Raw genomic sequence first — 20,558 nt, 5'->3', positions numbered from 1 at the left:
TGCCTAACTTCTTCTATGGATGTGGAACTATGATGGTGTTATCCTTCAAATGAGACCTTTCTCAGTAATACCATCATTGTGTTTCCTCCCCTTCTCACCCCCTCCAACAACAACAACAAAAGTTTTTATTATAGATTTTTTAGCCATTTGGGCCTAACCATTACTTTGGTTTTTTAAAAACTCAAGATTTTTTGTAATATCAGTATTTTTCAGTATGAAATGAATTTGATACATCAGATGCTTAATGGGTTGCGTATCTCATTTTCATAGACCACGACACTCATTAAACAGTCTTGCAGCAGCAGTCAAGGAAATCGAGGAGATTCCAGCATACCTTCCAAATGGCCTTGCTCTGAAAGATGCTGTACAGAAAGCCAGAGATTGGCTTCAGGAAGTAGAAGCCCTTCAGGTTTGTTTAACTTTAAAAAGTCCCCCAAAATTGATTGTGGTACTGTTTTTACTTGTTCCCTATATTTAACTACCATATATCTCGTTGGTTTCCTTCTATATTATCTATGACAAGGGACCATTATGAAAATTTTATTTTTTCATGGTACAATTCTGGGTTAAGGTGGCAAAATTAATTTATTATTAAATCTTGAGTTTTCTTGCTACCCTAGTGCTCAAATGCCATTTTCTTTCACTTCTCATCCAAATTAGGTTTGCTCTGTCCAGCTGTTTATTCTTGTTAAACCTGTATGCCTTTTTTTTCTTGACTAAGTGTAATATTGGCATTCAGTTTGGAAAAAAAGGGAATAACGAGAGTGGTTTTAGATTTAGAAGTTAGGTGGATTATGAAGAGGTCATGCTAGTGGGTTTGGTGATTTGAATTTTTTGACTGTGTTGCAGGTAATGAAATTAGGTCTCAATCTATAGAATTTATTACTTTTTAGAAACTCAGGTCCAACAGATAAGTTACAGAATGTTGCAACTGATTGATGCTGGTATTTTGAAAAGTGAGCCACAAAATTTTTATTTTTAAAGCTCAGATGGAGGTTAAATATGCATCTTCTGATTTTTGTCCCCCAAATACTGATTGATTAGGCAATTCAAACATGAAAGGAGACATCACTCTCTAATCTCTGTTACAAAGCATGTATTTGTTAAATTTGATGTGGGGCTTGTGATTATTTTAAAATGTACATAACAATAACAGTATCAACCCCAAAGAACTCGGTGATTTCTGTTTTCTGGATGACAGTTGTGTAGTTGTTGCTAAAGAATATCTGACCTGACCTATTCTCTGTAAGAGGCATGAGTAGTTTCCTGGAAGAAAAGTGTTAAACTTATTACCAAAGTCATCAACTTAAGTTATTGGAATGCTTGCATGGGTTACTCTGGTGTTAACTATGTATAAATTGGATTTTTCCAGTTTGTTTTAAATTCTGTTAACCTGTCTATAACTTTGATAAGCCAAGTAAATCTAGTTCATAAAATCCTTATTGTGAGAAGAACTGGACAGGGTGGGGTCGTTGTTGGAAACCTTTCATTATCTGTAATGTAGAACTGCTTCATACTCAAGGGGAGGTATGTGTGTCAAGAACTAAAAAAGGCAAGAAACTCAGCCTTTCATTAGTACAAAGTCCACCATTAACTTGTCACCTAAATCCAGGTCAGTTAATAGCAATACATTTCCCCCTCTGTCTCTGCTGTGGTAGAGATAAATGGCAGTTAATTATCTGCCTGTGTAGGATGACTTGTTTTTGTCTAGATGCATTTTACTCAGGCCTTTTAAGGAAGTAGCAGTGCTGCCACTAGAACTGGTCTTCACTAGGACACACTTTGGGCATATAGGTCCAGGGGGCTTATTTCTAGCAAGAAGATCATGTGTTTGCTTGACTCTTCTCCTTTTGGTCTGATTTTCCTCACCCTGAAAATGGGAAGAAATTCAATTAAATCTCTGAGATTTTCTTTCCACTTTTAACATTCTATGATATTATAATTCTGTGGTCAACAAACAGAATAGAAATATAATTTCATGTTCTGTAAATGGGACCAGTTTGAAGCATATATTGATTTAATTTGCAGTGATAGGAATTGCAGTGGTACTTAATGAAGCCCCCTTGGACTCTTGATGTTTTCTCCCACACTAGCACTTTAAAAACTTTTTTTATTGTGCTATGAACTTTATCTTAGGTAAAGATTTGATAGGACTGGCTGTCTAGAAGTTGGATTTTATAGGTAAGTCTTTGTTTCCCTTTCACATGCTATCATGTTTTTTGCATACTTCACATCTGGATGAAGGATTGATTACAGATAATATAGCAGAATTTTGTCCATTTAATTGAGGGGAGGAAAAACCTAATAGCTGTGTATAGTTAACTCTTCCTAATTTCCTTCTTAGAATACTCTTGGAGCAAGGATAGCCACAAATTTAAGCTTTTTGTCTCTATCAGAATGATAAGTTATCTGTACTTTTCAGTTCATCTCCTTGCATGGTTTGTAGATGTGTATGCATAAAAAAGCATCATTGCCAGCTAAATGCTATGTGGAATCCTCACAATATTATAGCTGAAATGAACTTAAGAGTTCATCAAGGACCTTTTCTCTAAACAAGTATATCTGAGTTAGGTATATCTCTATTCTTGTTTTTCAATTGAAGGGACTAAGCCTTAGAAAACAACTATTAGAGGTGGGTTCAAGACTTCTGCCAAATAAGCTACAGTCCTGAGCTCCTCTTCTAAGAAGAACTCTGAGCTTGAAGTCCAGAGACACACGAGTTCATTCCCCATGTTCAACATTTAATAAGTTAAATAAATTTAATAAATAACTCAGTGATTCTCTAACTTAGTTTCATCATTTGTAAAATGGGAATGATAATATTTTCAAAAGTAGTCTATTTTATGATAGTAAAATGGGAATAACAATTCTTAATTTCTGTGTCGGTAACTCTAGTAAATGGTACAAAAGTGAAAACCATAAATGGAAAGCGATTTAGTTCCCAGGTCCTTCAAAAGACTAATCTTTTGTTTGAAATTATTAAAAGTAGACTTTCTGCATAAAGTTTCTTATGATAAAACATAAATTATAATATGTATTTTTTCTCACAATAACCATGCAATAACCCATAAAATGCTGGGGAGAGGAGAGGCTACACTGAATGGGATGGGAAGTGTTGGGTTGGTCCCACAGTCAAAAAGGAAAAAGACAACCTGCCATCTCTAATAATTTTGCCTTTTCGCTTTCCGATTAAATTGTTCTCCAATTTGTGTTCAGAACTCCTCCTAGTCTGAGGCTCTCGGATACAGTTAGATTGGACATCACTCTGAGATACTGTGGGTAGTCCAAAGCCCAAGAGGCCCACAAGCTTAGCTGTTTTTCCATTTCTCCCCTTTATCTTACACTTGAGTAGTAACTCTAGCACTTTCTGGATTGGATTCATGAAAACTTTTCTTCCTTTTTGTGGCTATAAACTTGCCTGTACTGTTCATAGCCATGAATATTCCTGGTTATCAACTTCAAAGTGAAAATGAAGTTACTAATAACATCATGTTAATCCTTGAATGGCAAAAATTAAATGTGAAGTTGTTGAGGAATATTTGATTCTTGTGAGGATAGCCCTCTCTAAACATTACCACTATGTGCTCTTTTCTAGGTTCCTTTAGCCATCAGTTCAAATTCTCTATGATGTCACCCAAAATGTTTTTCTGATTGCAAAATACATTTTTCATCACTGGGGGCTGGGTGAATGACTTAGTGTAAAGGGAAACGCACAATCTTATCCTAAGGTCATTAGTTTCATTCATGGAAGGCTTTTTAGTGACACAAACAAGGAGCTGTTGTGTTCAGTTGAGTTGGATTTGTTATTTGGAGAGGACACAATGCCAAATGATGGGAGGGAGGATGATGATTACATTTCATAGGGCTTCTCTCAAAAAAATATTTTTTTGTTGCTGTCTCCTGTTTTTTATACCATCATAATTAAATTCAGTATATCTCCCCTTCCCTTTCCAAAAAAACATTGTGTCTAATATTTTGAAGACAAAACCGACACAAATGATCAGTACATTGAAAAAGTGTGAAAATATGTGCAGTGTGTAGAGACTAATCTGTACACACATGTATTTTCTTTTGCCAAGATTACCTTTCTTGTTATTAAGGTTTAATGGCAAAATGCTTCTTTTCAGAAAGTATACTAAAGATTCTGTGAAGCATTGGCAAATTCTCTTATGCAGAGGACATTTGCTGGATGGGATAAGTATGGGCTAACAATTTCTCCAAGGATAATTAAGGCAAAAACATTGTCTGATAGTGTGCCCCAGGTGATGGTGGAAACTGCTCTTAAATCATTATTTTCAGGGATGTGACTAAAATGTGTAGCAATAAAAATAGTTTTTATTTTTATTTTCAACGTAGGTTATTTGTTGCACTAGACAGATTAGACTAAATGCTTCAGTTATATCTCCTGTTATATCTGTATATCTTCAGTTAATCTCCTGTTATATCTGTTTAAATTATTCATTTTAGTATACGAAGAGGTCTGGGGATAGCACGGTAGCAAAGTGGATAAGGTACTGGGCATGGAGTTGGGGAGACCCAAGTTCAAATTTGATTTCAGTCTCTTACTAGTACCCTGTTTGCCTCAGTTTTCTCATCTGTCAAATGACCCGGAGAAGGAAATGACAAATCACTCTGTTGTCTTTGCCAAGTAAAGCTCAAATAGAGACACAAAGAGTTGGATATGCCTGAAACAACTGAACAACAAACATGATGACCTCAAATTGGGGGATGGGAAGGATAAGTGACATAGATTGAAATTACTCAATAGCAACAACAACTAGGAGAAGAGCAGAGATGGGGTTGGAATTGAATAAATAAAATACAGACCATTTCTTAAAATCCCATAGAGTTATGGAATTAGGTAGCCATCTCTCAAAGAATTGTTATTACAATTCAGTCTCTTGCTTTCAGTTTCTTTGTCCCAGTCTGTTTCACTGTTGAATGGTCATGTTTGTTCCCAGTCAGAATAATAAATTGAAAACCAAATTCTTCTTGAGTAAAACTCTTGTGTTTTCATATCAGTTATTTTCTTGATTATATTAGGCTGGAGGAAGAGTGCCAGTGTTAGAAACACTAATGGAGCTGGTTTCACGAGGCCGATCAATCCCTGTACATCTGAATTCTTTGCCGAGACTAGAGTCCCTAGTTGCTGAGGTTCAGGCTTGGAAAGAATGTGCAGCCAATACCTTTTTGATGGAAAATTCTCCATACTCCCTCTTGGAGGTAAGATACTTAAAACTAGCCAACGCTGGGTTTCTCCTGACTCAAGAAAGTATTCTCATTCAAAGATAAAGTTATCATTGCTGACCTGTATCCTGTATCCTGAGTTGCTTTTTTCTAGTAGAGATGTTGAATTTACTTAACAAATTATAATTTTACATGAACTTTCTAACGAAGTCTGGAATAACAGTTTGACTAAGGTAGTACTTTATTCTTACCTATAAATCTAACTGACCTTTAGTCATTAGATTTTCAGCTTGACATTGTTCTAGTAATATTTGTGCTACCTTCTATAGAAAATCAGAAAATGGTCCAAAACTGATTTCATTTGTATAGAAAATTCCTGGTCAGGAGATTACATTTGCCTGTTGGAACTGGAAACTATTTTCCAGCTGGTGCAATCTCATAGAGTTAATTACCATGGGTACTGAGAGTTGGGGTGTTTTGTGTTTTTTTTAACTTACCCAGGTTTGCACATAGGTGAGACTTGCAATCAAGTTATTTTGACTTTGTACTCATGCTCATTAAGTGTTATTTTTACTATTAAAAGTGGTTTGGTGTTGGGTGTTTTGTCAGGGGAGGCAAAGGAAACGTTTAGTTTTGTAATTACCTCATTCAGATACATTGAAGGCTTTTTTTTTCCCCAAGTGCCCACTATCCTTTATTAACTAATGAGTTAATAAAAATGTAATTCTTTTAATGAATTTCATTAAATCATGTCACTGGCCCTAGACTACCTCCTAGAAAAATGTCTTCAGGTATTATACTTTTTAGACATATTGTCTGACCAGAAAGCCAGTGGGCTTCTTATCTCTCATTTAACAATTTTGGGGGGGGGGGGTCTGGGGAGCTGATGACATGAGGTCACTCTGGTGAAACATATTATGGACTTTTTTTTCATCATAAAGTTTTTGTAAGTCATTGAATTAGAGGTTATTAAAAATGAAGACATAATTTTTTCCCCATCCAAGGTTACTGCCCATCCCTGAAATCTTCTCATAGATGTTTTGGTGGATCATAGACCCTTCAATAAGAACTCAAATCTAGATTTAGGCCTTTAACTCTGTGCTTCATTCTATGTCTCCTTTATCATAGTTGAATTTTGGAACCTCTTGTTGTTGTTGTTGTTGCTTATATTAGGTTCTTTGTCCCCGATGTGATGTGGGTGCAGTCGGGCTGAAGAGAAAGCAGAGAAAGTTAAAGGAACCAATTCCAAGCGGAAAGAAGAGAAACACAAGACTGGAGAGTCTGAGTGACCTTGAAAGAGCTTTGACTGAAAGTAAAGAGACAGCTTCAGCAGTATGTAATTCTTCTTAACCTAGTTTACCCATTTATTGCTTTTTATTTCTGAATCTTCCCACTCAATAGTGACCTTTCCTCATAACAAAATATTGCCCCAAACCAACTGACCAAACATCATGTCTAACATCTTAAGGTGACATCCCACACCCATAGTTCTCCACTTTTTCACAAAAGGATTTTTATCTCCTATAGGGCTGTTGGTAGCAGGAAGAGTGTGTTTGGAAGGTACTTTTGGAAAACATGTTATGGATATGGTCTCCAAATTTTGTTGTCAATTGCAAAACATGGCAACTTTGTGTGTATAGTGTATAGTTTGTCTTAGTTTCAGGAGTGGCTACAGGCATTGGGATCTTGTGCTCTGTGCCAATTTATGTTGTGAAGGGTTACTGTATGTAAACTGAGTACTGGATAATCCTGAAGATAGACCCCAGAGGCTATATCTTCATTTTGACATCAGATTTTCAATTTTCTAGGACATGAAGAGTTAAAAAATTTCAATTAAAATGTTTTTCTTCTTTCAAGCAATATAGTTGTCATCTTCTGGGTTGTTATATACAAATACTGACTTTTGGGGATTGGAAACAATTTTAGTTGGAAGGTCAAGTTAGCTACCACTAAGCAGAGAGGAAAACCTGTTTTTTCATAGCTCATAATGGGCACTGAGGGCTCAGAGAGATGGTTAGCCAGCAACACAAAGTTTTAGTGTTTTGTTTTTTTTAATCAACGGAATGGATTTACTCAGTTGGGATTTTCCTATAATTTGGGAGCTCTTTAAGTGTGAAAGTCATACAGAGAGAATTGAAATATTTTTATAGAAGTTGGCAAAAAAAGAAATTTAGCATAAGCACCAAATTAGCCACTAAGTTAATTTGTACTGAGAAAAACAAGTTTCAACCTTCCTTTATTTTTACTGCTTTTGAATTGTGAGGAATGGGAGAAAGAATTGGTTAAAATTAATTTAACTTAAATGTTTTAAGAGATTCATTTCATTATCTACAAATTATAAGGACACTTAGAGCAAGTGACAGATTTAGATTTTAGATTTCCTAAAAGCTCACTATCTAAAACAGATAGATACATAGGACAGATGAAACCTTTATAACAATTAACATTTTATAATGAGTTATAAATATTAGCAATTTCCATTAACTTAGTATTGGTTTATGGTAAAAATTACAAAGAAATATACTTTTGAAAGTTATGTTGGAGGATTTGGAGATTTTTAGAAGGGGAGAAATCAAAGGAAATAAATTTTTGAGAAGTAACAAAATAGAAGTCTCCCAAGATCATCAGATGTTTGCTGGTAGGGTAGGGGTTTGGGGAGCAGGGATCTTCCTGCAGTTACTTTAAAACTTAAGTTGTAATCTCCTTGCAGATGGCAACACTTGGTGAAGCCCGACTTAAGGAAATGGAAGCCTTGCAGTCCCTGAGAGCAGCCAATGAAGGGAAACTTCTGTCACCCAACCAAGACTTGGAGATCAAAATCTGTTTATGTCAGAAAGCCCCAGCTGCACCTATGATTCAGTGTGAACTCTGCCGAGATGCCTTCCACACGGGCTGTGTGGCTGTGCCCAGTATTTTGCAAGGTCCCCGCGTCTGGCTCTGTCCCTACTGTCAGAGATCTGAGAAGCCCCCATTAGAGAAAATTCTACCCCTTTTGGCCTCCCTTCAGCGCATCCGTGTTCGCCTTCCTGAAGGAGATGCTCTTCGATATATGATTGAAAGAACCGTGAACTGGCAGCATAGAGCACAGCAGATGCTTTCTTCAGGGAGCCTAAAATTGGTACTAGACCAAGTGGGGTCAGGACTGTTGTACAGCAGATGGCAGGCCTCAGCAGGCCAGGTGCCAGAGACAAATAAGGTAGGCTCAAACTTGGGTTTTCAAAATCTGGCTCCTCCAACTAATGGAGCATCATCTTTGGTATTACTTATACATTGTGTGTTCCCAATGTGCCATTACTGCCTTCAGAGAAATTTTTTTGATTCTGTTCTGAAGCATTTGTTCATCCATGTTGCTGTGGATTCATCTGCTTCTATAATGCACATTCTAGTCTTCAACAGATTGATGACTCTTCTCTTTACTTAGAGTAGTGTCAAGTTTTCCACTATTGAATAGTAAATTAGTTTGCATAGAACTCCATTTGTCTATATACTTTTACTGTTTATGCAGTATTTGTTATTTTAAAGTAATTTCTAGACTTTATACTTCCTTGCAACTAGCTTCTTCAAGTACAATGGAAAGAAGCTTCTGCTATATTTCATTCTTTTTTTCAAATAGATTTTTACACATTTCCAGAATTTCTTTCTTATCCCTCCCTTTTTCCCCTCCCCCAGTGAACCATCCCTTAAAGACAAAAATACATATTGGTGCTATTGTCTCTCATCCATTTATCTGAGAACAAAGGCATAACATTTGATGCTGTCTGATGGCATTTTGCTGAAAGCACACTGTCACTTGGGATAGGAAGGTGTTTTCTTTCCTATTACATTCCTATACATACATATAAATACATTATATTCCTAATAAAAATATTAGATTTAAAAGGAAACTCTGAAGGTGGACTATTCCAATTTCTTGCCAGTTAAAACTTTACAGTTTTCTCCAGTCATTTGGTCAAAGATGAGTTTGTGTCCTTTCCCTGACTATTTCCCTTGACCACTCTGATCACTGGATTTCTCTTTAATTCCTTGGGAATAGACCAAGAGTTTACATTTTTAAAAGTAAAAAAGATTGTAACTGTGGGACCTTGAAGCTATTTATTTTTATTCCAAGCCATTGGCTATGATTCCTTCAGGATAAATGCTTTAAAATGTTTAAGCTTATGCTCATTATGTCCCTCAGTGAACCTTAACTATTATTGTGGCAAATTAGTTTATACATAGTAAGAGTTCATTAATTTGAATTTGCCTCCTAAAGAAAAATGACCCTTTGTTTTGATAATATAACTGTTGTCAAGGTAGTCATGTAAAACTGGTTTCAGTAAAGCCTGGAAGATTAAAGCCTTAATCCCTTTAGTGATTAGTCCATTTACTTAAGATTTTATTAGATTCAAAGAGTCAGATGATTGTAATAAGTGCCTGTCAGTTTGGGGGCAATCAAGCCATTGTAGCTCCCTTTTGTCAATTTGACAGCCTGATTCAGCTCCCATCACTGGCCTATAAGAAATTATTTCTATGCTAGGAAAGTCTTGTTACAAAATGTTTTCCTCCTATTAGGTTTCACAGACAATTGGTGCAATGTCCTTTTCTCTGCCCCATGACTGGGACAACAGAACCTCCTACTTACACTCTCCCTTTTCAACTGGACGAAGTTGCATCCCCCTCCATGGTTTGTATACTCCCGTTCGTTTTGGGGTTTGGGATATTGCTATTAATCAGTGACCTAATTAAAAAGCCATTACCTATTTCATTTTAGAGTCATAAAGTTTATTGGTCCATTTAAAAATGCATAGGAGTTGGAGGGGAGGCTTTTTATTCTTTTTTGGAATGTTGTAGTGGTTAATTTTTGATCACAACTACACTGGATCTGTGCTTCCCAAAATGAAAGGTTAATTTCCCAAATGTCTGGGGTATTTCTACAAACTGAGATTGGTATCTTCTAATAGCCTGGCTTCTTTATTAGTTCTAGTTTTGCAGGTCTGGGAGTACCAGCTTCCTTGTATTAAAGGATTACTGTGAATCTATAACATCTAGTCTTTTATGAAGGAACAGTCAGTTTTAGAGGAAAAATTAAGACTAAATAAGATAAGAGATTTATTTGTTCTGATCTTTTATAGGTATCAATTCTGACGTGGATGAACTGCTAACAGAAGCCCAGTTACTCCAGGTGTCTCTGCCCGAGATTCAGGAAATCTACCAGACTTTACTCACCAAGCCCAGCCCAACTCAGCATCCTGACCGAGGTTCACCTGTTGGACTCACCAGTGAGAAGGCAGGTATCGGGTTCTTTGGACTGAAGATGGGGGGTGGGTGGGAGGGATAGACTCTATCATTCACCCTTATTGTAACTAGTAGTAGAGTTACCAGGAGAAGGATTTCCCTGAATCGGGAGTTGGGCTATAAGGTGAAGGCCAGGAATATTGTTTGGAGCCAGCTCAGGACTTAAGATGTCAATTATGGGGGTCTAGCTCCTGCTTCTACCATTGACTCACTGTGGCTTGGAACCCATCTTCTAACTGTCTATGCCTGAATAGTGTGTGTGTGTCTTTATAACTTGAAAAAGATATATAACCCATTCATGGGTGGATATAGTTAATGTGAACTTGTTTTCCATTTTCCTAGTTCATCTTGAATCTACTCAGAGACCCATACTGAGATTAACGTTTTTAAGCAATTAGAGAAATAGTATATTTTAACTAGAGCTTAGTTGTAATCGAGGGTTTTTTTTCTCCCCAGTTTACAGGCCTAATATTCTGTCCATAGACCCTAGATTAAGAACCCCTGGGCTAGACCATTTTTCTAGAGGGCTTATTCAAATGAAGTTGCCTTTTCTATATACTCTACAACTTTGTAGAAGAGAGATGTTCCTTTCAGTTGTATATATTATAGTCAATTTTAACCCCATCCCCTATAGAGCTTCCAAGTAAAAAGGAATACTTGTTAGAATGGACACCAATATGGTGATCTCGAGAGATTAGTAGAGAATAGAGGATGGAGCCTGGGAGAGATTGGAGATCCAAGTACAAAATTAACAAATATTTATTTGAATATACTTAGAATAAGGGAGTTTATATATTTTTCAAAATTTTTTAAAATTCCTAATTTATTTATTTGGTTACAATAATCACTTTATTTCCCTCCCTCCCCTTCACCCACCCTTTCCGCAGCCGACACAATTTCATTGGGTATTACTTGTGTCCTTGATCAGAACCTATTTCCATGTTGTTGTTTGCAATAGGATGATCATTTAGAGTCTACATCCCCAATCATGTCCCTTCAACCCATGTATTCAAGCAGTTGTTTTTCTTCAGTGTTTTTACTCCCACAGTGTTTCCTCTGGATGTGGATAGTGGTTTTTCTCTTAGATTCCTCCAAGTTGTTCAGGATCACTGCATTGCCACTAATGGAGAAGTTCATTACATTAGATTGTACCACATGTATCAGTCTCTGTGTACAATGTCCTCCTGGTTCTCCTTTCGCTCTGCATCAATTCCTGGATGTTGTTCCAAGGAGTTTATATTAAAAAGTGTCTACCATGTTTGTTCATTTATATAAGAATATTTTCCCCTCAAATCTTTAGACATGAAATCTATTATGATTGAGCTAAAATGCAAAATTATATTTTTTCTGTCAAAGGGATTTGATTTTTGAGGTTCAACTATTAAATCTCATGACTTTAGGCAAATCTGAGAAGTTGGAGAAGGTGGCAGGTTGCAGGTTGCTTTGGTATAGAGTGTTTCCTTATCCAAAGATTTCCTCTATCATTGAAAACACAGGGATCAAATAGACTTGTGCTGTAACATCTGTAGTCTAAAGAAGGGATAAATGTGCATATTTAAACATAAAATAGTTATCAGTTCTACTTTTAAGATGGCATTTTTTAATAGTAGTCTCTTGATTATTTGAGAATTTTAATACAATTGTTTGATCTGATATCTTTTCCTTTGATTTAGTTGTTTTCTTAAGCATCTCTGGTCAACACAAACTACCGTGATGTATTATGATGTAGGTTAAAATGTTTTTAAGAATGATTTGAGTTTTACTTGTGGATTTCTAATAAACATGTTCTTTTTAGCCATAATAGTTTGTTTTGTTTTAGTACAACTATCAAAGGGAAGGGAATTAGTTGTGAAATTGTTAAAGCTTACCTTGACTTCACATTTTTCCAGAATGAATGCTGCCGAGGGAAGCGAGATGGAATTGGAAATCTTGAAAGAAAATTAAAGAGACGATTGGAAAGAGAGGGCTCGTCTATCGAGCTACGGGAACGAATTAAAAAAACGCGGACCCCTAAAAAGAAGAAAATCAAACTGAGCCACTCCAAGGACATGAACAATCTCAAGCAAGAGAGAGAACGGAGCTATGACCTGGCCCGTCCCACTGAAACTCAGTCCCTGCCCTCAGATACATCCTATTCGGAACAAGAGGACTCTGAGGATGAAGATGCCATCTGCCCTGCTGTGAGCTGCCTACAGCCAGAAGGAGATGAGGTCAGTGAGGTTTGGGCCATAGAGGACGTGCTACCTACCCCCTAACTCAGAAACCCTGTAAGCTAGACCTCGCTGGGTCTCTCTCTCTTCTGCTTATCTGCTTTGAGCTGATCGAAGTCGATGGCTCCTCCCTACCCCTACTGATTTCTCTGCTCTTACCATCGTTAACTGGGTCTCCTCCCTTTTTTCTCGAAGAAACTCTCACTCTTCCTTTTTCCTTTTCTTGCCTCCTCTTCCAGCTTTCACCATCCAGGTGCTCAGAAGGTGGGAGGGATGCTGTCGTATTGCTTTTTTAATGCTTACACACCAGAGGGAAGTGCTGTCTTAACCCCAAAGCAATCACCACTTGAAGAATGGCTTTGACTTGGTGGTTCTGGCTAGTGGTCCAGCTACAGTACGTCTGGCTTAACGGTTGTGCCAGAAATCCCAGTGGCGGGATATTGTCGGGTTAGTTAGAAACAGTCTAGATCTCCTAAAAATGGCCCGCTGGCCCCGCCCAGTTTTGAAACTCATTTTCCCCTCTGAAAATCCCATCTCCCTGCTCTTTGTAACTAGGTGGACTGGGTCCAGTGTGATGGCAGCTGCAATCAGTGGTTTCATCAGGTCTGTGTTGGTGTTTCTCCAGAGATGGCAGAGAAGGAAGACTACATCTGTGTGCGCTGTACTGTGAAGGACGCACCGAACCGAAAGTAAAAAAACAAAACAATACAAAAACAAATCCCCCACTTATGTAATTCAGGACTCCGAGAAGATTTCTGCAATTTCTCAGCAAAGCTACAGGACTGGTATTAGAGCCAGCCTGTAAACGGTGCTATTTCTATTCTTCATGGGATCATTTTTCCAGAACTGTTTGAAAAAAAAAAAGAAAAAAAAGAAAAAACTAACAAAAAAATTTTTTTTGACACTTTTTGTATTTTTCCCTTAAGAGCTGTTTGTGGTTGTTGAGGTCTGAAATGCTGACTGTTTTTTGCAGGGGTTTCCACCAATTTAGAAGGCAGTGAAGCTTGCACCTTTTCATGGACAGCATTAAAGTCATACCTCTGTCTGGGATTTACCGGCTTAAGAGTCCAGCTTGGCTTCAGTGCCCAGAATGGCACCAGAAATTCCAGTAAATCCTCTTTTGAGGAATCTCTCCTGTTTACTCTGTTACCATTTGGGGGGAACTTTTGGTTTTTCACTTTGGGGTTTTTGTTTTTGTTTTGCTCTGCTCTTCAACTCCCACCTCTCCCCATTCTTCTCCTCCCCATAGATTAGGTTTATTTATCTGAGCAATAACTTCTATGTCTGGTTTCAGTGGCTGGAATTAAAAACGTTCTGAAAAGTGTGTTGGTGCTTTAGCATTGGGTTGATGTTTGGGATGCAGACGTTTTAGGCTCTAGTGTCACTGATGGACTAGTGATGTAGAAGGGAGACAGCTCTGTAAGTAATTGCCACAGCTGTATTTTGGCTTTTTCTTTTCTTTCTTTTTTTTTCTCCTGGGGAGGGGGGTAGCTTGTATCAACTGTTGCAGTTTATATTGTGGAATAAATCCTTGGTTATGATATATTAGTAAATCTTGATTATTCAGAGCCCTTAGTAAAGCAGCTTCTCTTAACCTTTTTTTTCCCCTCAGCTTCCCTTGCTTTTGCCCGGTTAGGCTGCTGTAAAATAAGCTCCAACTTGCAGGGGCTAGAGATGGATTTCTTCTGGTGTGCTGTCCCCTGCCTTCTGCTCTATTGTTGCGTGGTGTGGGGGCTCCCAACCCCCCCCTCCCCCCCCCAACAACATGTCTCATACTCTACAGGGAACACAATCTGTTCTTGAAGGCCATAATGTTTATAGGCTTTCTCAGAATGTTGAAAACCATGCCTAATCTGCAGCTTGGTCCAATTTGATGAATTTTTTTCCATTGTATTTACTAAAGTGAAGACAAAAACTAGAATCTTAAGGATCAGATGTCAGTACACAATCCAAAGGGGTTTCTTCCTCACAGACCTAGAGAAGTGAGCATCAAAGAAGAGTTTAATTTCCATGGGGTTAAGCACTTAAAAGGTTGGAGCAGTTGCCTTCCCATTTGTTTTTCTTCCTCACCCTCAGTTCAGATTACCTGTCCTGGGGTGAGGGTGATGGGGAGTAGGAACTCCTTTACCTCATAAAGATCATTATTCCCCTCTTTTAAAGGGTCTGTTTTACAGTGGTGAACACTAACACACAGAATAAGCTCTCTTGCTTATTTTCTCATTTTTCAGCCATAAATCTGAGGGAGGGTTAGAACTAGTGGGTTTTCAAAAAACAAAAACACCCTAGCAGTTTTGATGTAGTGGAGATTAAATTGTACTAGCCCCCTCATGCAATTTAAATAATTAAATCTCTTTATGAACAACTCGTAGTTGTCTGCAGTTTTGATGCAGTTCCTGTGATGTCTTTCCTTGTTTGGGGGTCCTGGGTTTAGAAGGAACCTGGTCAACAGCACCATCTAAAATAGTATGTGGTTTGGCTCTCAAATTCCCATGGTTTGAAAATGTCTGTCTCTTAGTCAGAATGTCAGCTATCAATGAAGTTGCTAACGACTCCAAAGCCAAGAGGATTCTGCAGCCAGAACCATGGGCTTAATGGGTTCTTGACTATCAAAAGGCTCTGAGCAGTGAATATTCTCTCATTCCATTAGGGATGTTTTAATGAGAAGAAAGATTTTGGGGCACTAAGGCAAAGAGCCACCTGGGATGTCTGCATAGAAGCTCTGAGGTGGTTAGTTTTACTATTCAAATTAGAAAATCATAGGATCACAGTTTTGGAGTGAGATGGGGACATTATCTAGGCAACCCCCCCCCCCCCCCCCCCCATTTTACAATTGAGCACACTAAGGCTTAAATAGATTCAGTCACTTAATAAGATCACAGACATTCATATTATGCACCAGAGGCAAAATTTGAACTCCTGCTCACATGGCACCTGTTTTAGAATAGAATTCTCCCTATCCATTATAGAAGGGACCTGAGACTTGGCTTTGAGGGAAAATGCTATGGACTCAGAGGACCTGGGTTTGAATCCTGGGTCCATCTTTTTGCTTCCTTGACTTCCAGTTTCCCTATCTGTACATTGAATTAATGATCTCAAGAGCCCTTGTAGTTTTAAATCCATGAACCTCATCCAAGTTCTTCTATGAAATATTGTGTGTTCCTGTAGCACTTATTAGATCTTTTAACTCCATTCTTGCAATACATCTCTGGGAGAGTTCTTTAAGCAAGGCTGGTTTCATCTATTATACCCGAGACTGTACTGGTAAGTGGTTTCTACTCATTGTTGAGATTTAAGTTCCCAGCCAGAAACTCCCTGTATATAGCATTGGTCAGGGGTTTGCCCACTTGTTTTCCTGTTTGGACTGGAAGATTCCAATATTCAGAGGTTAAACCTCACTTTAGCTGGCTGAGAGGTCTCAGATTTTTTTACTCTTTTCAATTGCATATGAACAGTGAAATTATCACTTTGATAATCAAATCAAAACATTTGAATGTTATTACAGTTGAATGGGACTTAGTATGCCTATCATGCAGATGTTTAGTGAACATCAACTATATACAAGGCAACAATGATGACAAACTATTTTTCCAAGGCTCTTTTATATTTAACCCCCAGTGCACATAAATCGCTAGTTACTGAAGATCTCTGTTCTACCTCCAGAAGTATACAAGAATAACAATATTTAAACATATAAACAATATAGACACTTCTAACAATATAGTTTTATATATATGATACATGTGTTTTGAGTTAGTCTCTGGTCTAGCCTATATTTGTCATGTAGCTTAAGGAATCCAAGACAAGATATATGCCCCATAATTGATTTTTTGGAAGATTAGGGGCAGCAATGAGACTCCAACTGTGAGTCATTCCTGTGTAGTTTCAGCAGAATAGATTATGCCCTGGGTGTGTAGTGGTCACTAGCTCTAGGCTGCTCTAATTCCTGTCACTGAAATAGTTTTTCTTTTTTTCTTCTTGATCTAGTCAGTGAAGTCCTTTTACCTTCTGAGAGGGTTGTGTGGACCTTGCAAATAGGTGGACCTACCTGGCAGCTTGTCTTATGTTTATAAATTAAGAACCCACTCTTTGAAGCAATGCTTTTTTTTTTTTTGAAATGTAAAGTATCAATATGATTTCAATATTCAGATCCCTTTGTATCATATTTGCATATAACTAGGAGTGCACACTTAATATTTGTAACCACATGATGGAACCCTCTGACAAGGGATTAAGCATACTGCTTTCCTCATTACTTGCTTTGGATTAATCATATGAGGCTAAGAATTCTGAATATCTCAGCCATCCTATTTCCTTGATAACTTGCATTGTGTCTGAGTGCTTAAGATCATTGTGAAGTCTTTTATCAGTGACAATGTCTGAAGCAAATGGAATACATTTTTTTTTTTTGGTAAGGACAAGAGAAATGTTCAAGCTGCTCAATTATATGTTTCTTATTTATTGCAAACTTCACTCCCACTATAAAGAATGAACTACAACATGTTGATTTGGCCAGAAGCTGGAGAGAAGAAATACACACATTCCTAATTTTTTTTTCCTCCTCTTTGTGGAAAAATTCCAAGAGTAGAATTCTTGTTATTTGGTCCAGTCTAGCCCTTGTCCTCCAGATAAAATTGATACCCACCCATCCTGCCACCCCATAAATCCAGCATTTAAAAAAAAATGTTCGATTATGTTAATAATGTTCAGGGTCTCCTGGGATAGACAGCTTCAGAGCCTCCTATTATCTGAGCCAGTGACCAATTACTGTGATTTTCAATCAAGGAATCCATTTTTGTGTTACTCAAATTTTGATTTCATTTAAGTGAACCCTTTTGCACAGAATTATTTGGGAAGTTGGGAAAACATGGAGATTCCATTTCTTCTCAGGTTCTAGAGCGAGCACTTATTTTATTTGTTTCTTTTGGTCCAACTTGTAACCTTTAGTTCCCGGTCATATCCCCAGGACTCTTTACCTGTGACCTTTGTTTGTCACATTCATGTGATGTCCTGTCACAGGGATTCAGGTCGACGATACCAGGAGGAGGGTGTTCCCTTACACATACCATAGGATTAGAATTTTCTGCATCTAAGCAAATTTAATTCTGTTGGCATTTCTTTTAACATCTACATTAGATTATATTCTACCTAAGCTTGGTCACCTGTTTATAACTTTGTTCTTTGAAATTCCAGTGGTTAGCATATTGTAGAAAATGCCCATCACTGTCAAACTCTTGGGGGGGAGGGGAGATACAATTGCAGAACAAACACTACTTGCACTTTATGTTCTTCTGGGAGGGAAGGATACAGCTTGCACTCAGATAAATAAAAGAAATAAGATAGAGGTAGAGTGGATCCTGAACAGCTAAAGGGATTAAGAAAGCTTTCCTTCCTTTAAGAGGTGCTACCTGATTGAGCCTTTGAGGAACCTGGTGACAAAAGAATTTTTTTAGCCACAATTCCTCAAGCTATTAACCATATTAAATTCTTTAATAATCACCCCATAATTGTATATTATATCCTTGTTTTTTTGGGGGGGAGCTTTAAACCTTGGAAATAAATGTTAAGATACAGCTTAGCTGGGTCCTAGCTTCTGTAGATCTGATAAACCTCTACTCCACCCAACTGGAACAGTCTTACATAATAGAAATGAGAAGTAATGGTGTTGTGAAAGGGGCTCTAGGGTTTCCTTGTATCTAGTGGGAGTGCTTCTAGGCCCCCTTATTTGGCCTGAGGAACACTCATGTTTGGTTTTGGGGGTCTGAATTTCTAAGCAGAGCTACCAGTGACCTACTCTGCAGGTGAGATCACGGAAAGGAAGGAGCATAACTTGGAAAAGGCCAAGACTCCTGGGGGGTCATCTTCATATTTTTGATGCTGTCTCTTTTAATTAGAATTCTGATGATGCTTACAGACAGTCCCCAAGCTATGGAACTGGTTTGTCTGGATTTGAATAGGATGTAGTAAGGAGTAGAATGTTAAACCAATGTAAGGATGATATAATAAGATATTCCGTTCTTCCATGTCTCATTAGAAAATGTATTAACTGAAGGATAATAGGAAAAGCTATGGCATTTCTGGGGCTAGACAGATTGAGATTTTAATAATTATACTATCCAATAATACCTCTTTCTAATTTCCCCATTGCTGGTCACCCAGGTTTACAACCTCCACTCTGACTCAGACTTGTGTTTCTTCTCTGCCCTTCTACCCCCCCTCCTCAATCCAGTTACTTGTTTGCTAGAAATGTTTTGTGAGGTTGAATTGTCATTTCCCCTCTCATAGCCACCAGCCTAGTTCATACCATTCCTCCCTGGTTTTGCCACAATATGGCCCTGTTCTTAATTGGTCTCTCTGCCTACTATCTCTAATCTGTCATTGACATAGCTTGTAATTGCTGAATCCTAAGTCTGACCTATTATTTACTCTATAAACTAGTGAGTTCCTCCCTCTACTCTTAGGCATTTAAATCCCTTCACATACTACCCTTCTTTTCCAAGCTAATTACTCTCCATACCCTACTTTTCAGCCAAACTAGCGCATTTGCCTTTCCATGTATAATACATCCCCTTTTCTGATTTTGTCCCTTTGTCATTCCAAAGGTTGCAATGTTTGTTGCCTCTCAGAATCCCAACATGTTTAAAGGTTCAGCTCGTTTCACTTTCTCTACTAGGCCTATCTTGATTCCCTTACTTGCTAGTGTCCTTTCGTTTCCCTTGAATTTTTTAATAAATTTGTATTTTTTATGCATTTATTTGTATATTTCTGTAATAGATTGTAAGCCCTTTGAGGATAGGATTATTTATTTTTTTACTTTTAGAGTGTGTAACAGTGCCTTGCACATATTATTTGTTTAATGAATGAAACAAGCTTTCTGATAAAGGGTATGGATTTCAGAAACTCTGGGACGTGGGGTGGGGTGGGTAAAGTAATTTTAAAACTTGAACTATCTTAACAACTTTGACTTTAAGGAAACAATCATTGGAGCATTTAACAATTCAATCCAAAAAAAGGACCGTACAAGGTGGCCAGGTGAGTAAATTCCATTGAATTGAGTAACTGAAAGATTCCTATGGAGTGGATCCTGCCTCAGAATGGAGAGGTACCTAAATAAAAAGACAGCATCTCCATACTAACAATATATCTTAACTCACTTTGACCTTCTGGTGAGCCATTTCAACCTTTCTCTGGCCTTTTGATTTGAGTCCTTTGTTATTTTATCCAATTCCATCTTGCCTGGCCAGGCCTCAGCCTTGGATTACTCTTACCATCCACTGCTTTTCATTTAATGGAGCTGATAACCTTGGGAACTAGGCTCCTACAAATTTGTCACAGCTCAACTGGACCTGCATACTGTAAGGCAAACAGATTCAATCTCTCTAATTCACTATCCTACTTAACATAGATGTGCTTCCAAATCTTATTTGTATAACTGCCTCTTTTCCCCTCTCCTCCCATTTTAGATTGCCTTCTTGCTCTCTCCTTCACCCATCTGAAATTGAGATGACCTTTCTTGCTAATGTCTCTCTGTTCATTCTATTCCTTCCCAATCTTTTGTGTTCCCCAAAAAGTTTGTCTCTGTCATCTCTTATTTGTCTCCATGTCAACTGACTTATTTTATGTCTACAAACCACTATGCCTTCCCCCATCCTCAGAAAACTCATCTTCTCTAGTTAATCTCTTGCTTTTTCTGCCTAAAGAGAGGATCTAATGCAATAGATGCCTCTACTTCTTGCCTTCTCAACTCTACAAATCTGGCATAATTAATATGAGATCAATGGCCTACTAGTTTTCCTTGACTTCTATGAAGTCTTTGACATTGTTGAAGACTCTTCTTTCATAATTTAAAGGTCTTCAAAACAACCTTATCTCCTGGCTTATGAGACTACT

The 20,558-nt window shown here is 37.7% G+C and overlaps 1 protein-coding gene across 2 annotated transcripts in view; it reads left to right on the top strand.

Annotated features, from left to right (window-relative positions):
- Window positions 1-14,214, top strand: part of KDM5B (lysine demethylase 5B) — a 72,793-nt gene extending 58,579 nt beyond the window's left edge. For both annotated transcript variants that reach the window (XM_007481160.3, XM_001364144.4), the window contains 8 exons: window positions 271-409; window positions 5,044-5,223; window positions 6,361-6,519; window positions 7,898-8,383; window positions 9,739-9,850; window positions 10,299-10,453; window positions 12,351-12,671; window positions 13,227-14,214. In XM_007481160.3, coding sequence (XP_007481222.1) covers window positions 271-409; window positions 5,044-5,223; window positions 6,361-6,519; window positions 7,898-8,383; window positions 9,739-9,850; window positions 10,299-10,453; window positions 12,351-12,671; window positions 13,227-13,364 — 1,690 coding nt within the window. In that variant the 3' untranslated portion in view covers window positions 13,365-14,214. The remainder of the gene's footprint in view (window positions 1-270; window positions 410-5,043; window positions 5,224-6,360; window positions 6,520-7,897; window positions 8,384-9,738; window positions 9,851-10,298; window positions 10,454-12,350; window positions 12,672-13,226) is intronic.
- Window positions 14,215-20,558: the final 6,344 nt, after the last annotated feature.

Source organism: Monodelphis domestica, chromosome 2, assembly GCF_027887165.1.
Source record: "Monodelphis domestica isolate mMonDom1 chromosome 2, mMonDom1.pri, whole genome shotgun sequence".
Lineage (NCBI taxonomy): Eukaryota > Metazoa > Chordata > Mammalia > Didelphimorphia > Didelphidae > Monodelphis > Monodelphis domestica.
The sequence above is the reverse complement of the archived record's forward strand: the minus strand, read 5'-3'. Positions and strand labels throughout refer to the sequence as shown.